The 18,633-nt window shown below is 34.5% G+C and overlaps 1 protein-coding gene across 1 annotated transcript in view; it reads right to left on the bottom strand.

Annotated features, from left to right (window-relative positions):
• Positions 1 to 4,993: 4,993 nt before the first annotated feature.
• Positions 4,994 to 18,633, bottom strand: part of LOC125504043 (cyclic nucleotide-gated cation channel subunit A-like) — a gene marked incomplete at both ends in the record, with an annotated part of 37,128 nt that continues 23,488 nt past the window's right edge. The window contains 3 exon segments of the mRNA XM_048665365.1: positions 4,994 to 5,194; positions 9,760 to 10,095; positions 13,675 to 13,837. Coding sequence (XP_048521322.1) covers positions 4,994 to 5,194; positions 9,760 to 10,095; positions 13,675 to 13,837 — 700 coding nt within the window.

The following is an 18,633-nucleotide window of genomic DNA, read 5'->3' as shown; positions in this document are numbered from 1 at the left end:
AAGTTTCGATTTCCGCGCCATCATCAATCAGATTTGCGGATTTTTTGAAAATTGAGTTCGAATTTGGGGTTCGTTTACACAGGCCGGATTTTGGCAATTATTTCCTCAGAAACCAGTAAAGCTGGAGATTCACTTTCAGGCCTATTTTGTAGGCAAAAGTGCATTCAATGTGTGCAAAAAGTTTCGATTTTGAGTCGCTGTCAGGCAGTTTTTGAAGAATTGTTCGTTTTTGAAGAATTCGATTGATTTTGGCTCTTACTTAGGGTGATGGGACTTTCTAATTAATTTCCTCAGAAATTAAAAAAAAACGTCAAGAAATGCTTTGGGCTTAACTTTGTGAAGAAAATCAATTTCTGCAAGTGGCGAAAGTTTTGATTTCCCGGCCATCAGCAATCAGATTTGCCGAATTTTTGAAAATTGAGTTCGAATTTCGCGTTTGTTTAAGCAGGCCAGATTTTGATGCTGATAAAATACCTTTTTTATATAAATAATTTTAGATTCACTTATTCATGAACAGAAGTAGTGGATTTAGCGAAAGAAAGACAAATTCAGGCAGCGTATGAAGTTCTATCAGATTCAAGGGAATTCTTGAAAAGAGATGAAGATTAGGAAAGCAGGAGGTAAAAAGTCCCTTGTTCAAAACTTCTTTTAAGACAAGACGTAAGTTGGAAATCAGAAACCGTTTTGCCTAATGAAAACCAGCACATCCACGAATCACCATATACAGAATAGCGAAACAGAAAATTATAAATAAACCTATGAAAATGAAAGAACACTAAATAAATTTTGAACGAGAGAATTGATAGTTTGCCAGAAAATGTAGGAAATAGCAGCAGCACACAATTATTTAAAATACAAGCAAATTCACTGCATTTTAACTCAAAAAAAGCGACTTAGAGATGAAAATGAAAAGTTCGGATCCACAAGAAAAAAGTGGAAGAAAACTCCCATTTACATTTACATGGGGGGCCTTGTTTTGTATCTAAATGTTAAACTGGCACGATTTCCGAGCATAAGTTTCACTTACGAAATGGCGATTTCATTTATTTTGTCTATCTATAAAAAGGAGAGCTCTAGCTTAGATGGATTTTGAGTTACATGACCAAAAAGCCCAAATGTCCCAATATTGCCAGAACAGCATAAAAGTAAAAGAGAATGACAACATTTCGCCTTTTTTTCTCAAAATTGCCCCTTTTTCCTTTGTAATATTTTAGGGCGCAAATCCGCTAATTAATTCTCTATCTAGAGGTGTAAAAACAAGCGCTCAAACTCAGTTTTCATCTGAGGTATGAGCGAAAAGCTGGCATCGTGTTTGAAACAAAGGCCTAAATGTACTGTACCTAAATGTGAGACACTGAAATTTATTTTTTGCTGGAAAAACTGCAGTATTTTCTTATGCAATTTTGTTTCACGCTGTGAATGGAAATTCTCTATCCAGTGGTAAGAAAACGAGCTCTGTAGCTCAAACGGTTTTTGAGATATGACCAAAAAGGCGGCGTTATATTTGAGCCAAAAGCTCTATGTTTAGAAATTAATATAATATTATGTGCCAATCGAGCCGATGTTAAACACATATCGAAATAAAGTACAGAATTCAGTAGAGTTTCGTATTTTCCGACTGAAGCTGATCCTGGTCCTGAAGATGCTTGAGATTAGTATATCTCGAAATGTGTTCCTATTTAAATCAAAATCTATCTAAGATTCTTGTTAATTTTGTGAGTAATATTTTTTTTAATGGGATCGATATTTTTGACGTTTTTTCGCGTTTTAAGTGCAACTTATGCAAATCTAAACCCTACTAATTAATTAAAACTCGATGGATACATGCAATTAATCGATTTAACTGTTTTTTCTACAACGGTTCTTTGCAGAAAATATTCGTCAACCAACTTTTTCTCGTGAGACTGAAATTGTACCAAAACATAAAAACTGAGTATAATTTTTTGTTTTAAAATTTTGTAGAATAGTGCTAATTGCCATAAATATGTATTGTTGCCCAAATATGTAAGATTTCATCTAAATTAACGACGCAATTTTCTTAATATTCTAAAATACAAAATTACTTGTCCAAAAATTGCACAGGTTTACCAAACGCTCTGTGATATAAAATATATAAGTGAATATGAATAATAAGGAAAATACTCGATTTAGCTTAGCATGAAGGGGGTATTGCTCGCTTCCTCGAATTTTTAATCGTAGTAATTCTAGTAATGGGTTTATTTAGGTTCCACCCACTTTGACCGCCGTCAACTCCATTTCAACACCTAATCATCCAAAGTTTGCCAATAATGTAATAAACATCATTATTCACCCCCATGAAGAATGTGGCTAATGAGTTTATTATCCCATCACATATTCACAAAGGGCCTTTTGTCTCTTGGGATTTCCGAGCATGTTTTCTTGCTTAGTTTGCAATTTATAGCATTTTGTTCCATTCGAGAATGATGGCATTTTCGCCAATTTAGTTATGCCTAAATAACGTATTATTATTAATACTTATTTGTTTGAGGAACAAATAGAAAGTTTCGAATTAACGAAGTTTTTAGAGGAATCTACAATTTACATATCTGCTAACTGTTTAAACTAATCGACCAAGGAATCGGCAACCAACTGAAGCTTCCTTATAGAATTGTTAACATTTCTGCAAATCGACAAATTAGTAACGTTTGCATTAACTTAATGCCACAAGGGCAATAGCCAATTTCCCATAATCTATTCCCTGCCCACCGTGATTAAAACATTTATTTGATGTGTGCCGAAATAGACCCCGAATGGAATTATCTCTATATTGATTAAATCATAATCAGCTCGGAATTTTATTTGATGCATGAGACATTCTTCTGATGGATGAACATTTCCCGATATCTGGTAGAATGTTTACTTGTTTGGAACACTCATTTCCTTTTAAGTGAATAATGTGATTTGCCAGGCGAATTTTCCTTGGGAAATTTTATAAATGCGGATTTCATAGAATAACCCCATAAATGATTTATCTCCACTTTATACCTAGTAATATGAACGAGTCCATTTGGAGACGATCTCAATTGGCGGGCTCATAAAAAATAACTAGCTGGCATGTTGCAATAAAGCGTGCACTTATCCATATGGAGAACATGAAATATTTGATGGGAAGTTTTAATCCAAGAATGCTAGTTCATAGACATGTATTTATGCAACGGAAAGGACTGTTCAATAATAGGAATAACAATCAAAAGATCACTAAGTCGCATGATTTAATTATTTTTCTACTACAATGAAAACAACTCTTTATAATAGACTAGTATATTAGACCATACAAGTGGTGTTCTTGATAACAACAATTTATTAGTAATTTTTCGCCAAAGTTTTGAGAATTTTATTAGCATTTTGCTTTTGTGGTCTCTGCTTGGAATCATTGGGTAACCAAAGCTGTATTTTATTCGGAAAATGCAATCGACTGAATATCAGTAGAGTGATTAGATGAATTTTCAGGAAACTTGCTGCAGATTTGTTCCTACGCGATGACTATATATTTTGCTAAAAACTCGCTTCTTTTCGGCGAATGTCTGAGGAGCGCAACTCGGATGAAAACGATGTCTTTAAGCAAAGAAGTAACAATGGCACTTGTTCAAAGCTGCTTTTAAGAGAAGGCATAAGTTTAAAATAAAAAACCGTTTTGCCTCATGAAAAACTGCACAGCCACGAATCACCAGATACAGAATACCAAAGCAAAAAGAAAAAATTGTTAAATATACCTAGGAAAATGAAAGAAAACAAAATAAATCTTGAGCGAAAGTATTGATAGCTATCAGAAAATGTAAGAAAACAGCAGTTTTTTGCGCAAAAACTGCACACCTTTCAAGATTTAAGAAAGAGCAAAAAATGGATTAGTGCAGCACGTCAAAAGAATCAGGTGATTCCAGCAACCAAATAAAAAGTTCTGGTAGTATTTGCACCAGACACTGAAGAATTTACCACCTTAGTTAGATCGATTTTTTTGATCCAAAAATAACAGAGTAGTCAGGCAATTTTTCTTTATAAAAGTTAAGCCAAATCGTCTTTTTTAGCGGCATATGCCGCAGTATTTAATATGTAAAATTGGCCTTTGCCTCAGAGACAAACGAGAGTATTTTGAAACTGACCACAAAGATTCATTGAACCTCAGAGTTATTAACCCTCAATTATTAATCCATTTTCTTCTTGAAACTTCCAATTTTTCCAATGCTTTGACCCTAAAAAGTCAAACATTAGCCGTTAATTAAACACGCATAAAAAGCTGATAAATAAAAATGCATGCCGCTATGAAGTTAATTAGAAAAGAGCAAACGCGGAAAAACAAGAAACAATTCGTACTAAGGGACTTAGCAAGGTTACTCTAATAGATGTAAGACTCAGTCATAAAGAACTGATTAGAAGTTTATGGACAAACCAGGAAAGGAAGTTTGGATTTTGGCAGAGAAAACCCTGTTGTTCAAAAGATATTTTCATGTCTAAGCCCACCAACCTCAATGTAAATTATGCATTTATACAGGCTGTTCATTTAGTATGCCGGTCTTCAGGTAAGGGTTTAATGTTAAGGGTGCAAAGATGGATTAAACAATGGCCATTAAGTTAATTAAAGCATGCTTTAAAGCAAATGCCTTAAAAACCCAGGAGTGTTAACTATGAAACAAAAAACCTAGTAGGTATCTATTGACTCTTAGAAGATTCAAATAAACTGCGTAAATAAAACGACACAGAAAACATAAGAGGAGTGCAAACAAAGCTAGTCGATTTAGCTTCCAGATTGATTTACACGAAATGCTTTCCTGAAATCGAAAGGACCTTTGCTTATTCAAAGGGCATTGATCTGGAGGAAGAGAATTTTCAAGTAACCGGCATGTTAAAGCCGAAACGAGATTACCTACGTAAACGTGCAACTTTGGACTTACATTGGCCTTTAACAGCCCAGCAGGATTTGAGAGAAGCTTTAAATGCACATCGAATTTGCCATAGGTAAATGCATTGAACTTACCGACGATGGTAGCAAATATTAGGACCCCAGCGAGAAAATCGGCCACTACAAATAGATATTCAGCATCGTTTTCCGGTACGGGAGTTTCACCGATTGTCGTCAACGTTAATGTTGACCAATAGAAGCTGTATATGTACTGGCGTGCTAAAGTTGAGTTCTTTGGTCCATCCAGGTTGTAAACCCAGTTGTCAGTGCCAAACCCTGCAAATAAAAAAAAAACAGTTTGTGGAGGATGTTTTCAACCGATTTGTTTACTTGATAGAACCTTATAGAAATTGGCGAAAATATACTGAAATCCGCATAGCAATATCTTTATCTATCAATTTGTTCCTTTATCAAGTAAAAACTATTCGTACTCTAGACCGAAGACCTTCACAGACTTCGATTTCTCCACCGTTTTGAGGCGCTAAGTTTTCTGTATAATATCCTGATGATGTTCAAAATTCGAAACCTGTAATATAGTTTGCACGAATTTTTTGCTTTAAAATAAAAAATCAGCACTCTCTTAGCTCATTTCAAGCCGAAGAAATTACCGAGTGAGCCTAGAATTGGACCTTCAGAGAAAACGCGCAAAGTTTGAAACTTTCTGTAAAATATCCTGATGACGTACAAAATTAGAAACTTTGAACATAGTGTGCACGAACTGTTCGCTATAAAACACAATAATCGGCACTTTCCTGGTTCATCCGAAGCCGAAGAAATTACAGGTTTCACGCAAGAGAGTTTCCATAGAAAACGCACTAAGTATGAGACATTCTGTAAAATATCCTGATCAAATGCAAAACTCGAAATTTGCAATATAGTTTACAAGCACTTTTTGCTAAAAAATTAAAAAATAGGCTTTTTTCTAACTCATTCCAAGCTGACGAAATTACTGTTTCTAGGCGAGAGCGTAAGATTGCCTTTATGGGCTCTTCCGAGAAAACGCACAAAGTTTGAGCCATTCTACAAAATGCCCTGATAATGTGCTTGCTCGAAACTTTCAACACAGTGCTTTTCACTTTAAAATCCAATAATAGGCACATTCCTTGTTTCTTACAAGTTACAAGCCGAAGAAGATACACTTCAGGCAAGACCGTAAAATTGCCTTCAGAGGCTTTGTATAAAAAACGCGCTAAATTTTAAGAATTTTTGTGAAACTTTACTATAATGCTCTGCTTTCGAAACTTTCAGAATAATTTGCATGAACCGTTCGCTATAAAATCCAAAAATCGGTACTTTCCTAGCTAATCTCAAGCCGAAGAAATTACTGTTTTAACAGAGATTGAAATTCCCTTTTTTGGATCTACAGACAAAACGCGCAATTTTTAAGACTTAAAAAAATAGACTGATAATGCGCAAAATTCGAAACTTTTAATGCGGTTTGCATTAACTATTCGCTATAAAAACCATCCATCGGCATTTTCGTGGTTCCAAACCCAAGAAATTGCGGTTTTTAAGCAAAAAAAATTGAAAAATAGCTTGACAAAGTGCAATACTCGAAACTTACATTCTGGTTTGCGCATACTTTTCTACATCAAATCCAAATATCAGCTTAATCTTTTTCGTTTTTATCGTTTTTAGGCAACAGTGCCTCTATTGGCTTTTCACATAAAATTCGCTAAGTTTGCGTTTAAAACTTAAAATATGTTAATGAAGTTCAAACTTCTAAACTTCCCATGTAGTTTACGAGTACTTTTGGCAATAAAATTCAAAAATCGGTTTTTTCTAACTCATTCGAGGCCGAAGAAATTACTGTTTTCAGGCAAGACTTTCAAAATGCCTTTATTGACTCTTCAGCTGAAACGCGCTTAGTTTGAGACTTTCTGTAAAATATCCTGATAATGTTCAAAATTCAAAACTTTCTGCTTAGTTCGCACGAACTGTTCGCTATATAATACAGTAATCGGCACTTTCCTTCCTAGTTCGTCCGAAGCCGAAGAAATCACGGTTTTCAGGCAAGAGAGTTTCCATAGAAAACGCACTAAGTTTGAGGCTTTGTGTAAAATATCCTGATAACATGCAAACTCGAAATTTACAATGTAGTTCACAAGTAGTTTTTGCTAAAAAATAAAAAAAATCGGCTTGTTTCTAACTCATTCCAAGCTGACGATATTATTGTTTCTAGGCAAGAGCTAGGCTAAGATTGGCTTTATTGGCTCTTCAGATAAAACGCGCTATGTTTGAGTTTTTCTATAAAATATCTTGATAATGTTCCGAAACTCGAAACTTTCAACGCAGTTTTCATGAGCTTTGCGCTATAAAATCCAATAATCAGCGCATTCCTAGTTTCTAAGAAGCCGAATAAATTATACTTCAGACATGACCGTAAAATTGCCTTCAGAGGCTTTATATAAAAAACGGGCCAAGTTTTGAGAATTTTTGTAAAACATCGCGATAATGCTCAGATTTCGAAACTTCCAGTATAGTTTATATGAACCGTCCGATAAAAAATAAAAAATCAGTACATTCCTGGGTATTCTCAAGGCGAAGAAATCACTGTGTTAATAGATATTGCAAAATTCCCTTTCTTGGATCTTCAGCCAACACGCGCAATTTCTGAGACTTTTTGAAAAATAGCCTAATAATGTTCCTAACTTGAAACTTTCAACGCAGTTTGCGTGAGCTTTTCGATATAAAATCCGACAATCGGCGCTTTCCTGGTATGTTACAATCTGAAAAAATTACAATTTAGTTAAGAGTGTAAAATTGCTTTCAGCGGCTTTTTTACAAACGTTTTATACAAACGCTCTAAATTTGAGAATTTTTGTAAAAGGTAAAAAGAAACTTCTAGTATGGTGTTCGTAAACCGCTGGCTATAAAAGCCAAAAATCCGCTTTTTCTTAGCTCATTTCGAACCGAAGAAATTACTGTTTTAAAATAGATTGTAAAATTACCTTTATGGGATCTTCATAGAAAACGCGAAAAGTTTGAGACTTTCTGTAAAATATCCTGATAATGTTCCTAACTCGAAACTTTCAACGCAGTTTGCATGAGCTTTTCGCTATAAAATCCAACAATCCGCGCTTTCTTAGTTTATTACAAGCTGAAAAAATTACACTTTAGTTAAGAGTGAAAAACTGCTTCCAGCGGTTTTTTCACAAACGTTTTATACAAACGCTCTAAGTTTGAAACTTTCTATAAATTCTCCTCAGAATTCTGACAATTCGAAACTTTCAATAGAGTTTGTATTGTATTGTTTGTATTACAACTATTCGCTGTAAAATTCGGGAACCCGAACTTTCCTAGCTGATGTCAAGCCGAAGAAATTACAGTTTCAAGACAAGAGTGTAAAATTGCTTTTATGGGATCTTCAGAGAAAACGCACAAAGTTTGAGACTTTCTTTAAAATATAATGATAGTAATAATAATAATAATTTTGGAAACTCAAAACTTTCAACGTCATTTACACGAGCTTTTCGCTATCAAATCCAAGAATCGGCTCTTTTCTAGCTCACTCTAAACCTAAGATATTGCTATTTTTAGAAAAGAGTGTAAAATTGCCTTTATTGGCTTTTCGGGAGAAAACGCACAAAGTTTTACTTCTGTAAAATATCTGTAAAACTTTAAAAAAAAACTTAAAAAAATAACTTTCTGTAAAATATACTGATAATGTTTCCAAACTTTTAGTATAGTTTTCACCAACTGTTCGCAATAACATCCAAAAATCCGCATTTTCCTAGCTCATCTCGAACCGAAGAAATTACTGTTTCAAAGGAAAATGTAAAATTACCTTCATTGGATGTTCAAAGAAAATGCTCCAATTTTGAGTCTTTCTGTAAAATGTCCTGATAATGTTTTAAACTCAAAATATTTAATGTGGTTTGCACGAACTTTTCGCTACCAAATTCAATACCACTAAAATGTCTCTAATTTTAAAGAAAGCAATGAATAAAACACTGATTTTCATTAAAGTCCGGTAAAGAACTAATCAGGTATGGAACTTTGTAAAGTCGGAACTTTTGCAGTTTTCTGAGCTGATAGTTTTCCATTAATTGGCAAATCGTGATTTCTCCATTTGCTGAAATTTCAATTTTCCATGACCGGCGGAGAATTATTATCATGCTAAACGAACAAAATTTCGAAGCTAAAAAATGCAAAAACAGGCATTTATGTTAAATCGATGTAATCATAGCTCCAAAAATGTCAGCAATATGTGAGCGCTTCTTGTTTTAGCCTCATTTTCAGTTAAAAATGCGATTTTAATGTTTTTGAAACGGCCATAAAACCGTGCTTTAACAATAATATTTAACTGAACAAAAGTGAATCTTTTCAACTCACCGGGAACAAACGCTTAAGCTTGTGGATGCACGCAATATCAAAAAACCTTTTAAACCAATCGCGGACACGAGTAAATTTGCTTTTGGTGTCTCAAATAATGACGTCACTGCCAAGTAGCTTGGGACAGACTATGCATAGTTTGAATGAGGAATCTGTTCCCATCTTATGGGAGCTTGCGTGCAGATCATTCATTTTTATTACTGCACCTGCTGGGCGCGCCGAGTTTGCAACTAGTAAATTAATTTAGGGGTTTTAGATTCGACTTTAAGAACCTCTGATTTTAGATTCGAGCATCGAAATGTACTCACCCAGTACAAGTCGTAAATCAGCCCTTTATTCTCTTGGCGTACCCTGTTAAAAGCTTTTAAAACTTATTCTAACAAATCTTAACAGAGCGGACAGATTGCAGATGGGTTTCCAAAGCAGTTGGACCGTAGCACGCAGAATGTTCTTGTTAACTTGTGGTTTATTTCAATTCTTCTATTGTTTCGCACATTTTTACTTACCGATAGCATAACTAATGGCGAAATAAAGACAAGCGTTCCAATGGATCAGCACCAAAATGGCCAACACCACTTTGCAAATTCTGAACACATTCGGGTAGTTGGTGTCCGTTTCTGTCCTTTCGAACCACTCCCACAATCGCGGTAATTTAAATAGTCTATTTATTCGCACAATTACACTGCATGGCACTTGCTGTAGGCAATCAAACGGCTGCCACCAAATGTACGCAATATCCGTTGGAATTATCGCTAAAATGTCCGTTTTCCATGATTTGGACTGTAGATAGTGGGCCCTTAGTTTCGTTGGATCGGTCACTAGTAGGCCTTGTTCCAGGTAACCTGGAAAAGCACAGCATGAGAAGAATTAATTAAAATTGTTGGCCTTGATGATCACAAAACACGCCATTAGATGCACAGGTTATGGCCATTCAAAGCATAATTAGCTATAAAAGCAATTAAGTGTGGTAAAGCCATAAATTCACAATTCCACATTTTTCCAGGCGATTTATGCGTCTCGTCCTTCCCTGTTTTTTAATAACATGAGTAGGTACCAACAAAGGATCGGCCAACGGTAACCTACAATGTTTGCTGACACGTTAAGAAAATTTATTTCTCCTTAGACGCGTAAAAAGGAAAAATTATCATTCATAACTTTCCCGCAGGAAAATTAGTTTGCTCGTGGTGGACACCGGCAAATATTTGTCCATCTCCGATGTACGTCACTAGCGTGCTCTATAAAGGCCAGCAGGAATCCAATTGGAAGCGCTGCGTTTCTTTTAATCCGGATTTGTGTCTGGCTGCGAATTATTTTGCAAATCGAAAGGAGTTTGACGATTTTCTGGCAAACATACTGGAGAATATATGGAAAATTAATTGATATTTGATCCCAATACAGGCTTAATGCTAATAACTGAAAGATTCAGACTTCTTACTGTCGACTATTCTGCTCTTAGGTGGTGATAGAAACTTCAAAGTTTATAATTTTAGGGAATTAATTACAAATGAATGAGCTCTTGGTAGGTAAGGAATTGTTAATCAAAATAACATAACAAATCTGAAAATTACTGCTGAAATCCTCGATGATGCCTGGAAAATTAAAACTTTTATAGTCTTTACAGGGTTTAATCCTGCATTGTTTGCCTTTCTAGAGGATGGCAAAAGGCAAAAGTTTGTAGATTTTTCAACTTTTGGGGAATTCATTTAAAAAATGTTTGTAAGAACTCCACATTGAATATACAGGGTGTCACTCACATAGCACATGATCAATCAGAATTTCTTATTATGAAGACACCGATATGGTGAAAGAATAATTATTCATCAATTCATTTTATTATTTTAAATTTGAAAATTGCTTGTAAAACACTTGAATCATGAAATATGCAAGTTTTCTCGCTTTATTATAACTATAAACAATTAATTATAAGAGAAAATTTGTTATAAATGTGATTACATTTGCTGATAATCAGTAATTGATAATAAATGTTTGTGTAAACATGTAAATTGGTAATAAAAAATTTCAGAATTCTCTCTAATAAATTAATTATCAAAAAAGGTAAATGCCTGCGTCTAAATCCCATAATTTTGGGGAAAGCAGTTGCGAAACACTATGAAAAAAAGTGGTTTAAAAACACAATAAACTAATTAAAAAAGAATAATCCAAAATAACCGAATTTAATGTTTCAGCTCTTACAGAACTATTAATTCTTTACGCACGAAATAGTTGAGTCAAATTGGTTCAGAGGTGCTTCTCAAAACAACACGCTAAATCCGAAGAACAATTGAAACTTCCAGAGTTTATTACTCGCCTTTTGGCGCTGTTGAGAATGACAAAACGTGAAACTGTGTCGACTAAAATGTTCCCATTTTTGTGGCATTAATTATGAAACAAACTTGCAAAGAAATATTGTAAACAGCAAGTAAACAGCAATGTATTAAATCTAAGAACTAAATGAAATTAGAAACATATAATAACATAGGCAAAAGCATAATGATACAAAAAAATTGAAACCTGCGATTTATACAGCCGACTATTATAATGTTACAATTTGCGTAATTTAATATAAAATTACTTTGTAAGATGCTATGACAGGATATTGATTCTTTAAAATCCAAACTTAAAAATAAAAATGCATAAAACCGCCTTTGGGATCAACAAGCCACCTTAACTAACTCAACGGCGAAGATTTTTTTTGAAATAAATTGTAATCACTAAACTAACCACTCGCCATTAAGCAAACACAACAGAAAAAACTCTTTCTCTCGCAACAATCGCAAAACCTCTTCAAATTTCCAGGAAATTATTTAAAAACAATTTTAATTTTAACATTTCTAAACATTTTGGAATAAAGCGCTTGCAAAATTCTGCTGCAATTAAATTCTCTATTTGCAGAATGACAAAACGCAAAAGAATATTTAACAAGCTTGTAAAGAAGCGCTCTGGAAAGCAACGAATCTGCAAATAATTTAATTGGCAGGCGCTTGATGAGACGGCAAAATCGAAGTTTCCTGATTTAAACAGCGTACTTTTTCTTCTCTCCACAGAGCAAGACAAACCCCATTTAACCCCGGTTGCTCTCTTAATTTTAAAACGAAATACATCAATTCTCAAAGTTGATCGTAAAACATCTGATAAAAGACCAAATGTGAAAGTTAATTGCCAATAACTCGATGTTCGCGAAACTTCCTTAAGTTTACTGAGTGGACTATTTTTGCCTATAGGAATGACTAAACTCGAAACTTCGTTAAAAACGCAAAGTTATTACATTTAGGGGAAATATAGCAAACTGGATAATTGAAAAATTGGCTTTTTTCTCTTGAATGACTGATAAAACGCGAAAGTCTGTAAATATTATGTTTTAGCAATTCATCAATTTTCAAGTATAGATTCCCAAAACTCTAAGCTAAAGTCAAAATCAAAGGCCACATATCTAACCATCAGACTGTAAAGAAAAAAAATAAAATAAAATCAAATAAACTGTAAAAACTGTAAAGATCTGCAACGCAGTTCTTTACTCCTCGAAAGTTCCAGGTCCTAGCGAAACTTTGAAATCAGTAGCCATGGCTGATGTTATTGCTTATTTCTATTACTGCTGCATTCAGTATTACTTCAGCAATCAGCTGCTTAGTTGCCAACACTTTCACATCATCATAGAGTTTAATTAATAAAATCAGTTTGCTTTTGTTCAACAACACACCGTGGATTCCGTTCGTTTATTACCTCAAAGATTTCAGATTAAACCTACCGGAGGCAAGGAAATTTCACACATGTGCGACATTGTTATACATTTTAAGTTTTGAAGAGCACAATTCGAAAACTAACCACTAAAGTTTTTAGTTTTTATAACCATTTGAAGAAACCTAAATCTTGCAATGTTTAGTGGTTTCAAGACCCTGCCAAATACTTTAAAATATTGCTTAAGAGAAGAATTGTGTCTAAAAAACTCGACATTTTGAGACACACTTTATCAGTATGCCCCAGTAACCGTGTATAGAAGAAGAATTAGGGAATAAAGTACAATTAAGTAATACCATTCTAAGTCGCACGTGGATTCTAGACGACAATATTTACAAAACCGGTTACTGCATAGTCAATTCGCCGCCCTAATATAAAACAGAGAGGTCACCTCCTCTATAAGTGTCAAAGTTAATAAGAGTTACGATCGTGTCTGGGAAAAACCAAATGGGGCTTAATTAGACTCTATTTGCCCTGGTTAAGTGATATTTGCAGACAAACAACCCCCGGCAGGCACGCTATCTGCTGTTCAAATGACTTAATTGAATTGCGGGTTGATTAATTTTCTCTAATTTTCTAAATGCGGTCATTTTCATTACCAGTTTTTGCATTCAATGGCCAATCGTACGGATTATTTGCTCTTGTTCCGTTCACCCAAATTGCAAATTATAAAACTGTCTGCTTACCTTCGTGCACATGCACTATAACATCTAAGAGGTATATCGCATCACATAGGCAGTCCAAGCTCCACCATAAAGCGGGAACGCAGTTATTGAGTTCCCAGAAAACAGCTCTGCCCAGTACGAAAATCACGTTGTAAAGAACGGCCAGGGAAACCACCATCAACCACTAGAAGCAAAGGAAAATAAATCAAAATAAAATATTCACTCAACTCACTTGAACTAAGAAGTCGGAGCTAACAGTTACAAGACACTGTGCTAAAACCATATTAAGCTAGTGCGTAATTGTCAGCTTTGTTTGTATTTCATGGTACCACCTACGGGTACAAAACCGTGTTCATTTAATTAAACTTATCAACAACTGGGCAAGTGTTATCAACTACTGAACCCTAACTTTCCAGCATGTGCTGTTTTACCATCAGCCAGAGTTATTAATGGTTGTAGAACGAAAATGGCTTGCACAGTCATCTTTCTGAGCGATTAATATTTGTAAAAACCCCTACAGTCTGTAGTCAGTGATTCACTTTTGCAGAACTTCATCCAGGCATATAAATGCGGTTCAATCGTTCCGTGCCAATTGTTTTCAGGCCTCTGCACATAAAAGACGATTTCCCGATTATCGCGTTCAATTTACGATATCGAAAATGTGATTGGACTAACTCCCTTGGAAACTTAAGTGATCATCTTGGTTGACGCCTGTCCTTCTGTCTCATTCTCTTCAGATAATAGACATTTTCATGCTTTTCGTGTACCAGGTGAAGTAATTTTGGGCTGAATCCTTAGGATATTTAAGCTGGTCGTGGTTTGACATTGATTTCCTCAAAAAGGTGCAAAGTGAGACAGTCACTTGCATCGCGCTTGTAAGGCAACGTTTGTCCTTCTTCAGGAAATTCTGGGGAATTTTTGCTAATTGATGCCGGATTTTAGCAGTTTTTTCCTCAGAAACCAAACAAGGTTCCGAGTAAATTTTGTACAGATTTAGTTGGACAAAGTATTTTTTAGAAGTAGGAAAATTTTCGATTTTTAGTCATCATCAGGGTATTTTGACGATTTTTTTGAAATTTGCGGTATAATTTTATATCTGTCGATGCAGACTTAAGTTTGCGACTAATTTTCTCAAAAACCAGTGAAGTTCTGGATATATTTTAGGATAAAGTGCACTCTATTTGTGCACAAAATTTGATTTTGAGCCAAGATCAGGCCATTTTTGGGAATTTTTTAAGTTTTTCATAAAATTTTGCAGCTGTCGAGGCAGGCCCTAAGTTTGCCATGTAGTTTCGGAGACCAGAAAACATGGATATTCACTTTCGGTTGCGGTTCTATATGAGGAAGCAAGTTTAGATTATGAGTCCTTATTTCCCAGTTTCATAGAAGTTCTACAGGGTGAGCCAGTGTGAAGTGGCTTCCCGTTTCAGATAGAAGTTAGGAATTTTTAAAGCAAAGCGCGCAATTGGGAGCAAACGTTTTTAATCCCTCCATTTACATAGTTCCCAAAAATCACAATTTACTTTCGTTGAGATGGAAATTTTAGGATTTTCAGCTTAAAGTATCTTCTATAAGATGAGTTAATTCCAACTCGATAACCGCGCTAAATTGAAAGTTATACAACTTGAAAGCGGAGAGTGCATTTGAAGAAAATCCTTGCGTTGTAGAACCGTCAATTACAGGGTTTTACAAATCAGAATTAACTGTGATTTGCGACAACTTTGCTTGCATTTGGTAGGGCAAAGTGGCTTCTATATCTGGACACAGTTCTGATTTTCAGTCATATTCATGCAATTTTCTATAATTTTTCAAAATCGCATGTGGTTTTAGCGGATATTTAAGCTGGTGGAGATTTGACATTTATTTTCTCAGAAAGGTTTAAAGTAAGACAGTCGCTGTTGTATCGCGCTTGTAAGGCAAAGTTTGTAATATAAATGGAAAACATCTTGAATTTGAATCGTCTTCAATAAATTCTCGGGAATTTTAATAGTTCTTTTCTCAGAAACCAAACAAGGTTCAAAGTAAATTTTGTATAGACTTAGTTGATCATAGTCTGTTCTATAAGTAGGAGAATTTTAGATTTTCAGTCATCATCAGGGTGTTTTGACGATTTTTTTGAAATCTGCGATAGAATTTTATAGCTGTCGATGCAGGCCTACGTTTGCGACTAATTTTCTCAAAAACCAGTGAAGTTGTGGATATATTTTAGGATAAAGTGCACTCTATTTGTGCACAAAATTTGATTTTGAGCCAAGATCAGGCCATTTTTAGGAATTTTCTAAGTTTTTCATAAAATTTGCAGCTGTCGAGGCAGGCCCAGGTTTGCCATTTATTTTCTGAGACCAGAAAACATGGAGATTCACTTTCGGTTGCGGTTCTATATGAGGAAGCAAGTTTAGATTATGAGTCCTTATTTCCCAGTTTCATAGAAGTTCTACAGGGTGAGCCAGTGTGAAGTGGCTTCCCGTTTCAGATAGAAGTTAGGAATTTTTAAAGCAAAGCCCGCAATTGGGAGCAAACGTTTTTAATCCCTCCATTTACATAGTTCCCAAAAATCACAATTTACTTTCGTTGAGATGAAAATTTTAGGTTTTTCAGCTTAAAGTATCTTCTATAAGGTGAGTTAATTCCAACTTGATAACCGCGCTAGATTGAAAGTTATACAACTTGAAAGCGAAGAGTACAATTCAAAAAAATCCTTGCCTTGAAGAACCTTCATCTACAGGGTTGGGAAAATAAGAATTCACTGTGATGTGCGACAACTTTGGTTCCATTTGGTAGGGCAAAGTCGCTTCTATAAATGGGCACAGTTTTCATTTTCAGTCATATCCATGCAAGTTTCTAGAATTTTTCAAAAAATTTTTTTGCGAGTTGCTGCTGATATTTCAGCTGGTGGTTATTTGACATTTATTTCTTCAGAATGTTGCAAAGTAAGACAGTCACTTGTATCGTGCTTGTTCCAATTACGGATATTCAGAGACCTCCATCTAGGAAACAATTAGGCAAAAAGACACAAGAAGTTTCATGTATCAAAATTCATTTTTTCCGCTTCCTTTCGAGTACCATTGCGTTGTATCTTTTACTCTTTGGCTATGGGGCTCTAGAAAAGCTTTTCGAAAAAAGTCTTACTTTTCCTCTACTTCACTCAATTAAAGTGGACACATGCATAATAAAAGTTTATCTCTGAATCTGCTTTGTACAGGTAAGTCACTCATGCAGAAATAGGCAGAAGGGGCAAGCGATCCAAAATATTTATAGGAGAAACTCGCATATTTAGTTATAATTGGAACGAACTTGAAAACTCTTAAGTTTCCATAACTTGTAAAACTTCGGTAAAGCTCTAGAGTTGGCGTTTAGTTTCCATTTGGACAGTGGAAGCCGGTTTAGCAAGAAGGTTTCAATACTGACTATTAAAAGAAGGTGCATCGAACTCTAATCTCTCACCTTAATCAAACTACTAGAACTCATGTAAAAAATGAATTTTTAAGCAGCCCCATCCTTTAATCCAGTGAACTTATCAGTGTATAGATCTGATCAATTCGCTTCAATTTTTTTGTTAAAGTCAATCAAGTACAGACTGGGTACAGAAAATGAATAATAATAAAAACATACTGAATGAAATCAAATTTAATGATGGAAAATAGGAATACGCAATATTAAAGCGTTGAACAGAAATTTCAAGAAAAATGTAGAACAATGAATAAGACACATTTCGTATAATAAATAAAGAAAGGAACGATCAATATTTGAGACTAAGAAACAATATATTATGATCTACAGCCCAGAAAATTGGGCTGTAGAGCTGCAGCCCGCGTTTCAAATAATTATATAGCTAGACAGAATGGAAGATTTGCACCACACATAAGAGAACCAAATAATTCTATAAAAACAATAATAATAGTAGAAGGACAAATTAAAAACGTCACAGCTGTGAACAAAAAGATAATTTGATAATAGTGAACCAGGAGCGGAAGAAGCAGAAGTAGAACCAATCATTCGAAAAGCATAAGGGGAACATAAAAATGCCAGACACATAAAAGTTGTAAATTTAGTCATACACACAAATATACCAGAAAAGTACAATGAAGAGAAGATAGATTTATTAAAATTTAAAATAGAAAGAAGATACTCTCTATTTTAAGACAAAAAGAAAACAGAAAAGTGGTAATGAACACAATGATCAAAGCGAGCTATAAAACTAACATCAGGCCGACATAATTTGTTAAAATATAGATAACATTACAAAAGATAAAATGGTGAAATTTAGTTGGTTATTGAAAATTATAGGTGAAATTATAGTGTTGCAAGAAAATAAAACGTTAGCAAAAATGTCCAAAATACTGATAATAAACAAGAATCAGACGATATCAATCAGACGATCATTATGATCACAATCAATTTAAATTCAAATTAAAACGAAAAACGGCTCGTGTAAATATTTACTGCTTGTAGAACAAAAATGCCGAAAATTATGAAGAATACAGAGCTGAAACAAAAAATGCAAAAACACTTGCCTCAGAGCCAAAGACGAGAAGAAGTACTTTTGATAGAAAAGAGAGAGAGTTTCTACAGTATACTGTTACTATAAACAACGATTTTATGTAAAAGTGGAGGAAAGGAAAATTGCGAGGAACGAGATACAGTAGAGAAAATAGGTTGGAAACAACAATTTGAAGAACAAAAAAGAACAAAAATTCGATAAACTTTGGATCAAGGACAGAAAGAGTAAAGCAAGAGCAACCCCAGGCTACAGTATTCTAAACAACATTCATCTGAAAATGGAGAAAAAGAAAATTGCTTTGAAGAATTTCTCGTAGTGGCAAAAATATAAAAAAATCTGAAAAGAACGGATATTATGAAAATATACATAACAACACAAACGATAAAAAGATATAATTGAGGATGACCGGCAAGAAGACCATTAAAAAAATGGGAAAATACTGAGAAAATACTTTAAAGAAAAATTTGATTATTTCAAAT

Source organism: Dendroctonus ponderosae, unplaced genomic scaffold, assembly GCF_020466585.1.
Source record: "Dendroctonus ponderosae isolate FM_Combo_2020 unplaced genomic scaffold, Dpon_F_20191213v2 Dpon_F_20191213_33, whole genome shotgun sequence".
Taxonomy (NCBI): Eukaryota; Metazoa; Arthropoda; class Insecta; order Coleoptera; family Curculionidae; genus Dendroctonus; species Dendroctonus ponderosae.
This window is presented reverse-complemented; position numbering and strand designations above follow the sequence as displayed.